The 18,440-nt window shown below is 38.9% G+C and overlaps 1 protein-coding gene across 12 annotated transcripts in view; it reads right to left on the bottom strand.

Annotated features, from left to right (window-relative positions):
* ESRRG (estrogen related receptor gamma) overlaps positions 1–18,440 on the bottom strand; it is a 549,788-nt gene that overhangs the window by 490,892 nt on the left and 40,456 nt on the right. For 2 of the 12 annotated variants that reach the window (XM_088799147.1, XM_074317032.2), the window contains exon 1: positions 10,319–10,527. The exons of 8 other annotated variants lie outside the window; for them this stretch is intronic. Coding sequence is in view for 1 of the 4 variants with exons in the window: in XM_074317030.2 (XP_074173131.1) it covers positions 9,036–9,094 (59 nt within the window). In the remaining 3 variants the exon portion in view is untranslated. Of the gene's footprint in view, positions 1–9,035; positions 9,168–10,318; positions 10,528–18,440 lie in introns of those variants that run through there. 2 more of the 12 variants (XM_074317030.2, XM_088799148.1) reach the window with 2 other exon arrangements.

Below are 18,440 nucleotides of genomic sequence, written 5' to 3'. Positions count from 1 at the left end.
GCTACTGGTTTAGAGTCAATTTGAAACAGGCAAGTAAACTACAGAAGTACGTTCTCTAAAATATGCCTCAAACGAAAGATGGTGGGCCCCCCTCAAGAATCTCACGTCCGCCACAAATAGCATTTCACTAGCAGTGAAGTGAAACACAAAAGCCTGACAGGGCCAGTGAGATGCTCCTTTTACTAACAAGCTACGGTGAGCAAAACAGTCCAAACTTCTTCACATATGCAAACTCAACATTTAATTTTCTGCAAGATTACCCACAATAATTACAAAGTTTCTATAATACAGCCTCAAAAGCTTGGAACTGTGAGATCCATAAGAATTGATCTTTTATCTCTTACCTTTGCTGTGTAGTATGTCTGTGTAACATAGCAAATGAATGTAGGCAATATTTTCCTCTAATTTTCAGGAGTATTAAAGTGAAACTTTTCTAAAATTAAATTGATTATTAAATAATCCAATGGAGAGAACTACTGAGTAAAGCTCTAGCGTACAAAGAACACTGAGGTAGACCATTTTGCTGTTAAGCTTGCATCCTTTAACATGAGCACATTTGGTGTCCATATGATGGCTAATAGTTTGACATTGTAAATGTAATATTGAAATATTCGCTGGTGGCTGCTACTGGTTAATGATGGTTTGAGGGCAAAAAGCTGACATCTGCGTGACACCAGTTTGTTCATTCTGTCAATCACATACTGTGCTTTTGAAGCATTAGCAATAGCTTGAATGGAATTCCTTCTGGGAATCTGTGGTCAACTTGAAGATTTCAGAGCCATTATCAAATCTGTAACTTCTCTATGATAGTGTTAGAATTAAGCCAAGCCAAGAAATTCACCCTACTACACTGAGCTGTGTTAGGATCTTGTTTACCTGATATTAGTAACACAGAACTCATTCTGTGAGAAAGAACACATTCATTTCATGTTCTAATAGCCACATGACTTACAAGGTTTCATTCCAAAGTGCGGGGAGGGGATACTATATTTTAACTACATATTAGGCCAATATGGTTGTACCCTAAGGGTATTAATTGCTTTGATAAAGGAATGCCACAGTGTCTACCCACGCACTGGATCTCATTGAACTGTCCCTTCACTTTTAAGATGATATTACCCACAGGGATTACTCTTCTATTACATGGTAAAGTGGGTGGGACTACAGGTAAACACGGGAACTAAGCTTGCATGTACAAGGTCAGTTCTCTTTTGCTTACAGCTGCCTCAATTCCAGCTTCTGAGAAGCAGAGATTATATTTCCACTCTATTGCCTGACCCCAGAAAGAGAAGAAAGCCTGAGGAATGGATGGAGAGAAGCAATTCCCCTTTCCTTCATTTATTCAGTTGAGGACAAATTCAGAATCTATGCACCATCTTGTAATCATAGATACCACACTCAACACAAAAAACCAACATGACAAGTTGTTTCTTCTAACATTTTTCCCCCTTGCGTTCTTCACACTCAGTCTCTAGTCCTATACCAAGCAGACTCCCTCCCAAGACTAGAATCTCTAAGAGGTAGACTCAATCCACAGCTAGATGTCAGAAGACCCAATATCTAGTCTTCTGCTCTCTTTTTAACAAATTACTCTAAACAAGACACTTAATCTTCTTAACTCATCTGTAAAAGGCAGATGATAATTTATGATTTCATAAACTTTCACTACCCAAATATCATGTATTATTAGAGGAAATATTTAAATTTAGGGAAACAGTGGAAGGGAGTCATTCTGCATGTTATCTCAATGGAGGCAGTAAGCAAACAATTATTTATCAACAAGCACGGTTATTCTCGGCAGCTTGTTTTTCAAAGCTGGCCATAAGGTTCCATGACCTTCTACAGGAAAAAGTGGGAAGCCATCACTTTTTCCCCTTTCGGTCCCTCCTCTCCACCTTCACCATTTAAACACTGAAAAGGGGGAATTTGGCGCCTACCGTGTTGTTGTTGGTTTTTTTTCCCCAAGAAGGACCGTGGGGCCTTGGCCTAATGGCCTAACCTCAGAGATTCTGCTTAAACTGATTTAAGAAGGTGGTCTGACCTTGGCATTCACCATGGAAATTACAAGGATTTCCCATTTGTCTCATTCCACTCTGCCTTGGACTGCATCTCACTTCTCACACAACTTACCTCTCACACTTCTCATGCCTCCTCTTTCCCTGGTCCTCTGTATTTCCCAAAACCCACATCTTCAAAACAAACATGCAGGGCAGGAAGTACCTCTCAAAAGGGAACTCCATCTGCTTTACACAGTGCCAGTTGGACATATCGTGGGAGCAGCAGGCATCTGTCTGGGGAAGACACCGTAGCATCTGTTGGACCCCAGGAAGCTAAAACACAGAAGGCATGGGATTCTTTCCAGTGCCCAGCCTGGATCCTAGGGTGAAAAAGAATGTGGAAAGACACATCCCTGACATCATTCCTTAAAGACCAGATGATGGGATTCCAGACTTGAAGACAAGAGCAGAACCTGTATAAAAGGTTCATCCTCAATTTCCATTTCCCAGAATGGCCCTCACTGTATACCCAGCTGTGACTGTCCTCCATTAACGTGTCCCCAAGTTCTTAGAAGCTGATTATGTGATAAGCCCAACAATTAGAAGATATCATCACATTAAAGAGAAAAATGTTCTTCTGGAGGGTCAAAAACCAGAGAATGACTTTCGTATCTGCTATAGGTTGCCATGATCTTAGGGAAACATTTCGTCTGTCGTAATTCAGTCTATCTGTAAATTGGGAGGAAAATGGGACCCATTTAGCGCACAGATTTTCTTATTTTTTGAAAATCAATTCAACAAGAGTAGTAAAAACTACTTTTAAATAAAAAGCATTAAACATTATTAAACACCTACAGTCTTCTAGATATAGATTAAGCTAATTTATGCCTAGAGTTGCAGAAGCACAACAGAATTTAAGGAAAATCTCCTGTGTTAATGTCTGAAAAAAACAGGTAGTTCTAACCTTTTGTCCCCATGTCCGTGTAACTACACTACTTCTTCTCCATGAGTCTATATCTTTGTATGCCTTTATGTTTGAAAATGTAGCATAATGAAGTAGAATAGTACACTGGATTCAAAGGTGCAATACCGTATTGTAAACCCCAAATCCATTATCTCTAGTTGTGTAGCCTTCGACAAAATAATGTCTAAAACAAAGATGGCGGCCCTGGATCAGCTACCTCCAGAAATGCTTGAGTGTTAACTGACAGGCATATACTTATGCCTCTCTCTCTCCCTTTCCCTTTTTCCCTTTGTCTCTCTCTCTTTCTCGCTTTTCCCCTCTCTTTCTCTCCCTCCCCTCTTCCTTTTCTTCCTCCTCTCTCTTCTCCTCATTATTCTTATCCTATTCCACCTCTGTCTCTTAGTTTTTCCTGTCCATAAGAGAGAATTAAGTTCTATTTCTAGGTTTTCTGATTATTGAGTAACTAAATTAAGTTGCTTTTTACTGTGACCACCTTTCCTGTTTCTTGTTTGAGTCTTTTGAATGTCCTTTTGAAATACCATTTCATGATTCTTAGGTCTCTCTTCCATTCCAGAAAATACACCCTTCTCACCACCTCTACAGATTGTCTCCAACTTAATGAGGCAGCGTAGGAAACGTATGTAGGGAAGATTATAAATTTTAGGTGTGGCTCTGTCACTCACTAGATGGGAAAATTCTATCATCTCTTATAGGCTCAATTTTCTCATTTATAAGATGGGGCAATACTATCTATTTCATAAGGGTAATGGCAGCATTATTAATAAATCAATTATAAAAATGATGTCACACAAAACATGATATAATGCCTGCTTAAATGGTAAATACACAATCAAGACCAGCTTTTATTATGTTAAAACTAAAAATTAGTTTTATGCATTAATGACACAATGGCTAACATTAGTAATGGCAATTTTGAGAGAGAACCTCAAGCTAGGATGCTACCCCCATCCAACCACTTGGAGACAAAAACTTCTAAAAATGCCTAACACTGAGCACCTACTGTGTGCCACTTTTCTGAGTACCTTGCCTGTTAATCATGTAACCCCCACACCAATTGTATGAAGTGGATACCACTATTATTCCAATTAAAGATGAATAAATAGACACTTCAGCTGTTTAGTTGTTTCCCCAGGTCAGCACAGCCAGCGAGTGATTGATCCAGAATTCACAACCATGCAGTCAAGTTCCAAGGCAGAGATGTAAAGCATTTTTCAAAATCCTTTTTCTCCCAGAAAGATGGCCTCTTCTAGACCAGCTGGTGTGATGCCAGTAACTTGTTACCGGCAATAAAGCACTGAAGTCTGCTGAGTATTTTCTTTTCAATTTAAGAGAATATAGTTGCACTTATAAATGGCACCAACATTCTGATTTCCTTTCTATGTAGGAAAGAAAGCAGTGCGATCCAGGCTAAAGCTTTGGGAATTGCTTAGAGCCCTAAGCTCATCTGTGGTATGTGCAATCACCCATCAGCATCTTTGTCACCACCACCACCATTTTCATCACCACCACCATATTACTATTTATTGATCGCTCCATGCCAAGTATGTGGTAATTCTCCACATACATTTTCTATATGTATTACAGCAGAAGAGAATGCTGAAAACCACTGAGCTGTACCATTCCAGATGCATACTTATAAGACTTTTATCATAATTCTAACATACATGACTCCACCACTGACCTTGAAAAGGCTAGAGGAATGGCAATAATATTTACTGCTATCTTCCTTGTGTCAAACACTGGAGTAGATACTTTGCATATGTAATCTTATTTAATCCTCACAACAAACCTCTTCAATAAGTAGTGTTGGGAATACAGGACACATACATGCAAAAAAAAAATTATACAGAACCACTTTATTACATCAGATAAAAAAATAAATTGAAGATAGATTAAAGACTTAAATATAAGAAACCATAAAACTCCTACAAGAAAACACAGGCAGCAAAGTCTTGCACATGACTCTTAGCAATATCTTTTTGGATATGTCTCTTTGCTCAAGGGAAACAAAAGAAAAAAATAAACAAGTGGGACCACACCAAACTAAAAAGTTTTTGCACAGCAAACGAAACCCTCAACAAAATGAAAAGAACACGTGCTTAATGAGAGAAAATATTTGCAAATGATACATTCGATAAGGAGTCAATATCCAAAATATATAAGGAACTCATACAACTTATCAAAAAAAAAAACCCACAAAAAAACCTACAAATGATCCAATTTAAAAATGGGCAGAGGACCTGAATAGACATTTCTCCAGAGGACATACCGATGTTCAATAGAAATATGAAAAGAAGCTCAACATCACCAATCATCAGGAAAATACAAGTCAAAACGACACATCTCACCTCACACAGATATCACCTCACACCTGTCAGAATGGCTATCATCAAAAAAATCAACAAACAACAAGTGCTGGCAAGGATGTGGAGAAAAGGGAACCCTGTGCACTGTCGATGGGAATGTAAATTGGTGCAGCCACTATGCATTCCAAGGCAGTATAGAGGTTCCTCAAAAAATAAAAATAGAGCAGCCATCTGACCCAGCAATTCCACTTCTGGGTGCTTATCAGAAGTAAACAAAAACACAAATTCAAAAATATATATGCACCCCTATATTTGTTGTACCATTATTTACAATAGCCAAAATATAGAATCAACCTAGATGTCCATTGATAGACAAATGGATAAAGAGGTGGTAGATATACATAATGGAATATCACTCAGCAATCAAAAAGAATGAAACCTTGCCATTTGCATCAACATGGATCGACCGAGAGGGCATGGTGCTAAGTGAAATAAGTCAGACGGAGGAAGACAAATACCGTATGATTTCACTTATATGTGTAATCTCAAAGAACAAAACCAGAGTATACACAAAACAGAAACAGACCCCTATATAGAGAGAGAACAAGCTGATGGTAACCAAAGGGTGGGGAAGTAGGGAAATGGGAAAAACAAATTTTAATTAAAAATGGTCACTCATACAATATCAATTCTAATCACAGGCTTTTTCTCTGCCCTTGGAAGAGATTATGAAGTGGAGCCCCCTGCATTAATGCGCTTTCGGGATGGACCATTAGACAAGGGTGGTTGAGAAGATTGGCTGCAAAGTGTGAGAAAGTCATCTACCTTGCAGCTGTCCCAGCCTGCATGGTACCATGAATAAATAAGGGTCCCTCTCTAGAGAGATCTGCTGGCACCTTGTCTTCATTCCTTTCTGGAAAAAAAACCATCATATCCTTGTGAAGAATGTATTGCCTTCTACGAGCAACTGCCAAAAACCCAACTGTAGGCAAAATCCATCTGACAAAACCCCTCAACTGCTTTGATTCAGTTCTTAAAGGAGATTAGCGGTTGGGAGGTCACAGAGAAGCCATCCGCCTGTACACTGCAGCTTGGGGTTTCAAAGCGTTCACTACTAAGGGAATCTCCATGCTCGATGCCCCTTCCCTCCATGCCGTTTAATCAATGAATCAACAAATAGTCCTGAGCCAGGCTTCCCTGGGGTGTGCAGGTCACTTCAGATGAGACTCTGCAGTTCAATAGGAGAAAGAAAAACAGATTTTTCTAACTCCGCTTCAAGTTTCCATTTATAAAACCAGGGCAACATAAAAAGACCATGGGTCTCATGTCCCTCCTTCACTCTTTGAGCTTTTCTCGTTCACAAAGGGAAAAAGAAAAACAAAACAAAAAAATGCTATGTAGCTGAGAGAACATAGAAGAGTAAAGAGGAAGGAAAGAAGAATAAATGAAAGGAAAGAAGAAATGAAGGAAGAAAGAAAGGAAGGAGAGAAAACAAGGGAGGGAGAAAGAAAGAAAGAAAGAGTAAATCAGATCCTTAGATTTCAGGAAGGTCACAGCACACCACAAACACGCGTAGACAATCCTCTGAAGACGTGTTGCCTTGGCAGCACATAACCTCCATGTTTACTAGCCTGCTAATAATTATTGCTCTTTAGTCTCTATGATTATCTTTGAAAACAACTGGTAAGCACTGATTTTAAGGTTTTAGGATTCATGTCATTACGAATTTCTTACACTTTCTGTCCTTCTGCTCTCAACACAGGCAATAAGATCATAGATAAAATGTGAATGTCGCCTCAATACCTGACTAGGAGAAGTCCTAAATACCAAACAAAACAAAACAAAAAACAAAAAAAAACCCAAAAACTTAGTTTTCCTAAATATTTTGGCTATTGTTTGTTTTCAGGGTTTTTTTTTTTTTTTAATATTGCAATACGATACTACTTTTGGCTTTAGTAAACGTTATATAAAACACTACATGATGCTACCTCCTGAATCACCATCTCCCAAGTGATGACAAGTCACTGCACTGCCCAGCGTCACTAGAACAGAACCAACCTAGGATGGGAACATTATCTTTCTCTTAGACCCAACACTTAGAGTAGGATTCTTCTGAACTGTTTCCTCAAACGAAAAGAATAATGGAATAAGCAGCAGTTTATTAAGCACGTACTATATGCTAAACGCAGTGGGAAACACTTCCTATGCATTATCGCCTTTAACCTTTCACCCACCCACTGGTGTGCGTGATCGTCTGCAATTTTCAGATAAGGAGGTGGAAGCTCAGAAGTCACTTTGACCAAAATCTTAAGCACAGGGAAGTTCATTGCAAAGACTCCCACCCACGTCTGACTCCAAAGAGTGTTCGCTAACCACCCTGTTGCCGACACTGTATTCCTATTTCAACTTGGAGAATCAAGGCCAGGAAAAGATAAAATCATAGATTTCATTAGAATGTACCCAAACCTCACTTAAACTTGGTGTTCCCACAGTGGCTTCAAATTGCTCCTTCCCCACCCCCCACAACATGAATCACTAGAGTTTCTTCTTTCGTTTCTGTCTGATAAGCGAAGTTAGTATTCGGATAGCAAATGCACCATGAGGCCACAGCTATGACATTTGAAGAATTCTTCAGTCTAAGTATGAGTATGCAGTCAAGCATGCCAACTTCTTATTAAAAAGCTTGAAGGGGAAAAAAAAAAAAAAAAAAAGCTTAACTATAAGTCCTATGTTAACAGTTACAGGTCTAAACAAAGAATTTCCTAGATTCAGGTCTAGGTGGGGGGCAGATGCTGTTACATCTTCCTGAGCTTCTAAGCTACAGCCCTCATGCTTTTTTCATATGCTGATTGGGTTTGTCACAGTTCTGGTACTAATACAAAAACAAACACCTAAAATTCTGTTATTCAGTAAGATATCTATATATGTACAATTACAGATGTATCCAGAATGACCTCTGTTAAAAGGAGGTAAACTATAAACACACCATCAGCTTCTGTTCCAAGATGGTCTGATTATTTATACCATCTGTGTATAAAAGGAGGGATGGCTCAGGAGTACAGTTCAGGTCTGTTTTCACCTTGAGACACAACACACCTACAGACAGACCTTTGATTAAAGGGTCTGTGATTCTCTGAGACAGTGACTCTGAACCCCTTCATTCCTGCACATGGGGTACCGACTAGGCCCACCTTCCAAAGCTGGCTTTTAAGTGACCCCCCCTACCACCCAAGGTTTACTAGAGTGTCTTCTTTCATTGCCTTTCACTAAGCACAGCTGGTACGGGTATACCAAACAAACCATAAGATTAGTACTTAACACAGGTATGACTTCTAAAAATTTCTTGGTTGAAGGCCCATTTATAAATACAACCATTTTCATACACAGAAACCATCTCTACCAGAGAAATGCACACCGGACTATAAAATGTGGTCCACGCAGAACTCAGACAAGGTCTGCATGGCTGAAAACCTTGAGGTTACGGTACTTCTCCCAGTATTTGTGAGTGCTCATTACCATATTGCAGAAGTTGCTTGGGAAGCAAATAACAGCTTACAGAAAGACCGAGACTTAATAACCCAGAGATTTAGGAAGAGAGAGAAAAGACATAAAAGCTAGAAAACAAAACTACGGAGTCCTCTCACTTCAAAGCTGGAGGCCTTCTAGCACACAATTAGCATGACCTTCCATGAAAGAAGCCCTGGAATGCGCAGACTTCCTTTTTGTTTCCCAAATAAAGGTACTTACTGTGAAAATCCACCAGTCACCACGCTTTGCCCAGAATCACACTGGCCACCATTCTCCATGGAAGCACTGAGTGGGAACTGCCAAGCTTGTGGAGATATCTACTTGGGTTGATTGGAAATAGGTGCATGTGGGGTAGTGGGGAGAAAATAAAGACTTTCCCTTTAAAACTGAACAGAAGCTGATACCACATCACATGACCTTTTACCGTAATTTCTATTAAAATCATTTCATGTCTGGTTGCCTCCTGCTCTCCTGGTTCATTTGTATTGTTTACAACAAGTCATTGCACTGGCAGTTACTGGTGGCTGAATCCATGGTTACCCGTTTTTACATTCACTAGTTAAATGGAATGCAGCTTTGCTGTGGGTTTCAGGGAGCAAGCTCTTAAGAAACCACAATCCAGCTATCAATCAGACTAATCTGAGAGAAATTAATCTTATAAACCTAAGTATCAGTGCATATTAAAAATTGATAGAAAGGGGCACGGGCTTTTACTGGTTGGAGTTACAGATGTGGAGAAGCTGAGATTGAACTTGCAGCCTTAGAGTATTTAGTCCGTGGTCCACAGCTGACAACCATTCACAGCTGTCAAGAATAATACCACCACCCCTTAAAAAACAAACCCACCCCCCCACCCTGACCAAAATTGTGTAACCATTTACTACACCTGAATGGTCTTAGGATCTAAAGAGTGACTAAACACAGGTTTAACCAGATTTCGATCCCAGCCAAGTAACTTAAACAGATACATACGAGACAGTAAAATACTAAACAGACAGCAATGGATAGGATTCAATTAAGACAAAATCTCAATGGAACTTAATTTACTCTTTATGAGTAAATAAATTAGGACTGCAAACTACTATGTTTTATTGAGAACAAGAACAACTGCAGATTCATTCTGTTGTCCATGAATTTATGGGGTTAATTCTTTAAAAACATTCCCCAAAGCAAACTTGTTTCTCAAGACGGACATGGCCAACAATTATCATTCCTAATAAAAATGTAGAAGTTTTATAGTTTCATGCCCACAATAACTGTCCCACAAGTCACATCTAAATGCTAACTGAGCACAGCAAATAGTTAAAGCTAACATAGTACAATCCCATCTACTGCAAAGTCACTGTATCAGAAGCTGGAATTGATTGGTTTCCTCGGAAGGAATTGAAAATGAATGTAACACAACGTCGGGAAAACCTCTCCTGCACTGCTAATCGGATATTGTATAATGGTTGATTGCAGCTTTGCCCTGTGCTACTGCTGCCTAAATCATACATACTTACACGTTCTGGGTTCTTCCAAGAGTTTGGTGCAGTTTCAAGGACAAATGTCTTAAGGAGGCCTCTGTACTGTGCAGCAAGGAGCCTAGCTCAGATCTGATGACAAGAGCACAGTTCTAAATCTGACAATGGAGAAGGAGAAGAAAACTTCCTGCGTGCAGAGGAGATCTTGGAAAGTCTCAGGGTTAAAAGGCTGCTTGAAATGTGCTGCTTGATTTGCTCCCTGGTTGTGTATACACAGTAGCAGCTGATCTGTGTTTGCAGCCCTGCAGAAAGGAACCTTTACTGAAAACCAATGGCATCGCATTTCAGCGGAGCTGGTGCCAAGTGCCGGAGAGCACAGCAACCTTTGACAACTTCACACAATTCCACAGCCGCCTTTACCACAGGTCAGGGAGGAGGGTGGGAGATGTCTCCCCACCAGGTTTCCTCTCGGGTGGGTTAGCGCTCTTCCTGGGAAACCAAACACTGTGACCGACCGGCCTCTGATAACAGTGAAAGGTATTCCCTGCACTGAAATACAGTCTCTACCTCTGCCGTCCTGACCGACCAGGGGCTACGTTCTCACAGAATTAAAAAGAAAAGAAAACGAAAGAAAAGAAAAAAGAATCCCAATTTCTAAAACGTATGTGCCCTGGTTTTTTATATAAACCTTTGAGTTCACCGGGCTTTACTAATGTTGTGTCGAGCATTTTATGACTCTGCTGTTCCTCCCAAATCAATGGAGGAAACAAATAATAGAGTATATGGGTAGCTGTGCTTCCCAATTCAGAGGCTACAGTTTTAAAATTATGGGTTCATTGGGGGCCATTTTAGGAGTGTTCATTATAAACACCAGTAGAACCTACTGCTAGGAGGAGGGTATCAGGATAATTAGGAGAGGGACGCAGCACAGCTCATGCAATATGCTGCTCAGGAGTGGAACCTCCGTCTTTACCACAGTTAATATGGAGGAGAATGGAAATTCTAGACCTCACCAAACTCTAAGCTGGAAAGAGAGGATAAGAGATGGGGGTGGGTGGGGCTGCTGGTTGTTGTAACAAACTGAGCCCAAGTCATTTGTGAGCCTCTCCATTATCCGAGTGTCCCTTGCCGACCTTCCCCTCCCTTCTGTCCCTATGACAAGTCTAGGTTATGATACATCGTATGGTATTTTCTCACGCTTGTGCGTTTTACTTCAAAAGGCAGAAATCAGCATTGACAGTTTAACAAAAGGCCACGTGAACTGTGCCAAGCAGCTCAGAGACGTGTCCCCCTTTCTGAAAGGCAGCCCAGGAGCTGCCTGGGCAACTGGTGCATGATCCGAGTGAGGCCTTGGCTTTTCATTGTGGCCACACTGTTGCTCGGAAGTAATCATAATTCCTTTCCTCGGAGAGCCCACAGACAGTAATGACAAGTCTGGGCTCTGGTGCCAGGTAAGTTTAGCTTCCTGTCCTGGGCCTCCTACTTTCTACCTGATTGCACTGCGAGTTGTTCAACATCTCTCAACTTTCGTCTCCTCTATGAAAAGCAGGCAATGCATCTAGCGTACGAGATCATTGTGAAGACGGAAAGAATCACAGATGTCAAGGGCTGACCACACTGCCTGGCATCCATGTGTTTTTACAGACATTTACTGAGCCTCAGAACCAGGCACAGTGCCATACACCGGGGGTGGGAGGGGATGTACAAAGTCATCTGAGACATAGCCCCTGCTCTCAAGGACACTGACATAAGCCCTAGGTCATTCCTACAATTTGTGTAGTCTCTATCATAAAGCAAAGCAACCTTTCAAATACTCTTTTTGTCTCATCGCATTCAAATACTTTGTCTCTTAGCAATCCAATGAGACAGACGAAACTCTGCCCAATTTGCAAATGGGAAAACTCCAGCTGAAAGAGGTAAGGGTCACACAGCTCAGACATGGTCACCTAAAGGTCAACCCAAGCTCTGATTCTGTTGCATACTCTGCTTTAGAGTACACATATCAATTTGCCATATAGCATTCATTTTCCGCACAATTCTGTATTGGACTGCTACCTTAATAGTTTCACGTGTATATATTGTACTTCCATAAAGAGAGTGTAGGTCCCTTAAAGAGAGGACCTTTATCTTAAATAACTTTGCGTTTGCTAACAGCCCTAGCATGATACTAAATATATTTAATACATTTTACATATTTAAATTATTACATATTTAATATTTTTTTTCCAAAATTAAAACAAACTCCAGCTGGGTCAATTTCACCACTTACAATCAATCTCATAGAAAACTACAATTCCTCAACAACGGTTTGGATGTTATTTGTGTGGCCTTCCAGGGCTCATGCTGGGTCTTCAGTTACTTCCAGATAATTATATACATGTCAAAGTTTTTAAAATTGACTCATAATGAAACCACCCAAAGACGGTTTCCTTCATTTGTTTAGCATATATTCCGCACACTGAGGGCCTGATGCGTTTTGGTAAGAGAGATTCAACATTTACTTTTAAATTCAAACTTGATCCCAAGACATTGCTTGATTTCTAGGTTCACTTCAGTTTCTAGGTTTAACAGATCAAAAAGTGTACAATTCCATTGATCACTATCTTGTGAACCAGAGCAAAACACACGGCCAGTCTTGGGTAGAATCCACATAGATTTCTGGATCTGTCTTTTAAAAATATATTGTCTATACAAATAGCCAAATTTCTTGAATAATTTTTGATCTACTGCTTCATTGTAGGTTTTGAAATTTAGTCCATTTCTGGTGGAAGAATTGGCTAGACATTTATCAGTAAATCATACATAAAAATAAGTAGATTCTTGAAAAAGATCTGTATAGAATCTAGAACTTGGAGTAGATTCATGCACTACATTAATTACTTCTGTTATAGCCTGAAAATCTTTTTTAATGGAATTCATATCATTATTTTCAAGTATTTATTGCCAAACAATGATTCTTTCAGCCTTAGGAAAAATCCAGGAAATTCAGATTAATGCCAGTGCCATGGCAGAAGTGCAAATGACAAGCAATGTTTGAGACAAAGACAATTAAGTATTGAATACATTGTTTTTGTTTTCAGTCATTCCCCTATTTATTTCAGCAAGCTGAGGCCATGTGTAAAGGACAGGGAACATGTTCCTCCCAAACTGACATCACATACATTAGAATTATCAGGCTTGCTACAATCAACTGGCCAGCTTCATACTATTTCCTGCTCCCTCCCTAAATAAAGTAATATGTAAAGTACCCACCAGTTCTTTGACCACAGTGGACAAGAAACATGCCTTTCAAAGACCACTTTGGAGCTAAACAAATTCGCCTAAGACTTGGTCAGACCTGGTCAGCTCAGAGATACTGGTCGACCCAATGGCTGTTCCTCACCACCTTGAACTAAATATGGTTTTCAAGCACGTGTGTACCCATGGGTCTCACTCGACTCTCATAACCATCTTGGAAGCAGATGCTTTTATTATTCACATTTTTACAGATAAGACAAATTCAGAGAATTGAATAATTTCACAAGATCGCGCAGGCAATAAGTGACCCAGCAAAAATTTCAGAATGGATACTCTAATTCCAAAGCTTTTCCACTTAACTAATGTAGTGTACCTTCTCTATAGGAGATTGTACACACATTCATTTCCCTGTTTTTCCTTTGGTAGATCAGTTAAATGCAGACCAGGCTATCTTACACACACACACACACACACACACACACACACAAACACACACACACATTCACACACTCACACACGCCTCTGTCTTCCACCTTCAACGGCCATCCACCTTTTCTTCTCCCACATCTTGGCCAATTATTTTAGAGGATAATTTTTCCTCTCCAATTTTCTTCACTCTCCCACTTTTCAATGCATTTGGGTGTCAAAAAACAAATCTCATCACAGGCGACAGTCTTAGAAATTGTGCTCATGTCACACAATTCCAAGGGAAAGATAACTTGTACACTTTGTCATCAACCTCTAAAAATCCTGAAAGTTTCTTACAATCCCTTTCAGATACTCTGCAATAGTTTCCACCTATCTTTTTAACTTCCAGTTACATGTATATTCCCTTAAACATCAACCCTCCCGCGTCTAGATAAATGATAAACTATCCTTCAGTTCTAATTCCTTTTATGGTATCACTCATATCAAACTGTTTTTCACATTTTTCATCACTGGTAGACGCTATTACACACTAATAAGTAACATAGGCTTTTATAGTCAAACCTAGAAAAGTATTCAGTATTTAAGATTGTTTTCTGTGAAAAAGTATGTTTTGAATAGCTAATAATTGACAGAATCATTGAAAAAGTTTAAGGCAAACTTGAGTGCCTAAAGCCCATGAAGCTTTCATTTCAAGCCAATGAACCTGAGCTCTCTTATTACTCTATATACTATTTCTGGCCATGACATAAGACCATACTTTAGTAAATAATTATTTTATAGAATAGAAAAAACAGGAGGATAAGTAATTGGTTGATTCCTTATTAATCAACTGCTTAATTCAGAATCATAGGGGTAAAGTATGTTGGAGAGCTTCAAGTCAAACCCCTTCATTTTAGAAATGAAGAAACAAAGGTTCCCTGCTCTCTGATGAAGATGGTAGGCAGGTTATACCATCACTCAGCTTAGCACCATTCGACCGATCCTTAACTGAAGCCCAATATTCAGTAGTACCGTGTTCCCCCGAAAATAAAACTGAGCCGGACCATCAGCTCGAATGCGTCTTCTGGAGCAAAAATTAATATAAGACCCGGTCTTATTTTACTATAAGATTGGGTCATATAATATAATATAATATAATATAATATAATATAATATAATATAATACCAGGTTCTTATATTAATTTTAGCTTCAAAAGACACATTAGAGCTGATGGTCCATCTAGGTCTTATTTTGGGGAAAACGGTATACACATTAGCTAAAAAGAGCAAATTTCTAACTCTGAAGGTGATTGATTGAAAGGATCATCAGGTATTATGTCCCATTTCTGCAAGCTTTGGGAAACAAATGCTCATACTAGATAGAAAATGAATTTCTGATAACTGAATTAAACCATTCCTCTAAATAGCCAACTTTGGATTTCTCTCCACACATAATAACTTGGAAAAATATATAGCCTGTGTTTACTATAGTACTATAGCCACAGTCTCTAAGAAGAGCTATAACTCGCTAACAATTTTCCTGATTTATGTTTGAAAACATACAGGGCATGAAATGACTTCTGCAACCTTACATTTCCTCAAGAACACTGGTAGGCAGAAGATATATTCCAAAAATCATGTTGGATTGCTTGCTATGGCTCCTTTTTTAATAGAAATGTGCAATAGGTAATTATACGTGCTACACACACACACAAAAAAAAAGTCGGTAGATTTTTTTTCCCCATTAAAAGAGGAAAGAAGAAAAAAGGAAGGGAGAGAATGAGGGAAAGAGGGAGGGAGGAAACTGATAAAAGAATCTATTTTCATGTAATGTTTACATGGTAAAAATGGATTGCCTTCTTAAGTACGAAAGTGCAATAAGTATTCTTCCAAACAACAGCTTATGATTGATTATAAACTGTAACACACTATACAAACGTTAGTTATTCTTGTTCTTAGTATTTAACATATATGAAAATTTGTTTTACAATCTGTAATTGTGCTAATAAAAATAGGTATCGGTGAACATAAATTACACTGGACATAAAAATCAGCCTAATTAATCAAATATATCTTAGAGTGTGATCAAATTTAAATGGACCACTCTGGTAACACAGATATCTGGAAACACTGTTTATCTTACCACATAAGTATTAATCAAAATAAGAGTACAAAAGTTTTGCCATGCTTCATATAAATTTAGCTTTCTGAAATTAAATCTTCAAAACAGTAAGAAGTTGCTATGTCAGATATGCATATTTGTCAAGCTAAAAAACATTCACATGTATAAGGGAAGTAAAATAAGCTCCTTCCTTAAGTAGCATCCTTTATAGACTCCTATCCAGGTTATTTATTTTAGCAGATGTACCACCTGGAACAGCCATAAGTGTTCATAAGTAGATAAAATATCTTCACAGGTATTCCAAACACATTCAACCCTCTTTTGTTGTAACTGTGACCATCCCCTTGTTTAAAAGAACAAAGTAGCCTTCATAATAGAAATATAAACAGAGGCTGATTGAAAACAACCAATAATTCATCTTCACAACTACTGGAATTACCAAGCACAATGGTATAAACACAGTATTAAATATCTGTACATGATGTACATGTCAGAAGGACTATGGGGGTGGGATTTACACCCAGTACCATGGAGGAGGTAAACTAAGGGGGGAGTGGTCTTTCACAGTTGGAAATCATCAGAGTTGAGTAAATGAATGGTGTCTAATCTCCAAAAAAAATAAAATTTTCCTAGCTATATGATAAAGACACACAGAGTCTGAACATTATCCCAACGTGTACCGTAGGAATTTGTATTTGAAGATGTGCCGAGATTTTTCTAGTTGCCTGACTGTGAAGATCGGAAACTATAAGGCTCCATTCTATTCCAAAAGACTGTATTTCCTTCTGCAATCGTCTCTTAAAGACCCCACACGCTCTGGCTGTCCTTTTTGGCCACCACCACCATTGATTCCAAGACGGAACACTCGCATTAATTAAGTTTAAAACAGTCCAAAGAAGGTAGTTCCAGAGAAAGATCCTTAAGCTCCCCCAGATCTCATCCCTAATTCACTGTTCTGATTCCTGAGGCCCCAGACTCTACTGGCGTGGCAATGCTAACCAAAAACTGACTTGCAAAGCCGAATTATTTCACAGCTTTCAAACACTAACAGTAAAGTGACAAGAGAAAATTTCTTTGCACAAGAGCCCCTAGCACATTATTTTGACTTTATAAAGATATTTCAAGTGTGTGGGAAAAAAAAATCACAACAGTGAGAAACTTGGTAATCATTGCTTCAAAACATCAGATTCTAATGTTCGTGGCAAATTTTCCATTGGTTTTCTCATACCAATAGTTCGATTGAAAGGTTCACCAACTGCTTCGTGGAGAAAACAGAAGACCTGCATTTAAATGGAGAGATAGTATTTCCAAATGCACAGTCCCTGGAATACAGATACTGTCAAAGATTCTTAGTGAGAGGGATTTAAATTGCATTACGGTCTTTGGATGTTGTAGCTCTCTCCACTTCATAAGGCTAGCACTGTTTGCATAACATTCTTTTTCCTCTGTGCGTTCTTTGTAATAATTTGTCTCAAGAAGTTAAAATTAAACCTTGCTCCATTGCAAAGTCCCGCACTAACAACAAGCAATTACTACCAGACATATTTCTGATGTGTACAGAAAAAGACCACAGAAGATAGGTTGGCCAGAGATGTTAAATAATTGAAAAGTATAAATGACTTAATAGAATAGTAAGCTTAGTTTACAATGCAGCCAATTTAAAGCCATAAAAATCCTGTAAAATTTTTATCTTGTGGTTGACCATTACATCGCCTATCTATTATTCAAAAGTATCTCACCAGTGTTTTTCTTCATTAATGTGGCTTTTGGCATGTCCCTCAAAATCTTTCTGTTCCTGCAGTTTTCCAACAATTTTGAAACAAATAACAAAATTCTTACATTATAGCCTAAATGCCCCTTGCCAGGATAATGAGATCTTCCATGTCTAATTGAAATCAATTTCATGGGTCAATCTGTAAGGCATACTTTAACTTCCTCAGATATAATTTGTTTTGCATTTAATACAGTCAAGCACTCAAGACATTAGAAAAAATAATAAAGAAGACTAAAGCTACTTGTATTGATACCTCTGTAAACAAAAGGAGAACCTCATAAATAACCCCCTTTCCTGTGAGACACTAGTCTGGGGACTTGTCTAGATTTGAAAATGTCATGGGACATCATGAAAGTTCTGCCTTGAGTGTTCAGCTAATGTGCAGTTCATGTCTGTGAAGGAGAAAAAAAAAAGAGAGAGAGACACTCATGATCAATTTCAAACATAAGCCCATTACCTCTTGGCTAAAATTCTAGCTGCAACCGAAATGTCCCTGTAAACAAGGCTCCTGATCAAAGCCGCACTTTCCCTACCAGCCTCTCCCGCTGTCTGCATAGTTACTTACACCTTATCTTGAAGCCCTGCCATTCTCACGCTGATTCAAATTCAGAACTCAAAAT

Source organism: Rhinolophus sinicus, chromosome 6, assembly GCF_057876585.1.
Source record: "Rhinolophus sinicus isolate RSI-liver-muscle chromosome 6, RSI-T2T, whole genome shotgun sequence".
NCBI classification, from domain to species: domain Eukaryota; kingdom Metazoa; phylum Chordata; class Mammalia; order Chiroptera; family Rhinolophidae; genus Rhinolophus; species Rhinolophus sinicus.
The sequence above is the reverse complement of the archived record's forward strand: the minus strand, read 5'-3'. Positions and strand labels throughout refer to the sequence as shown.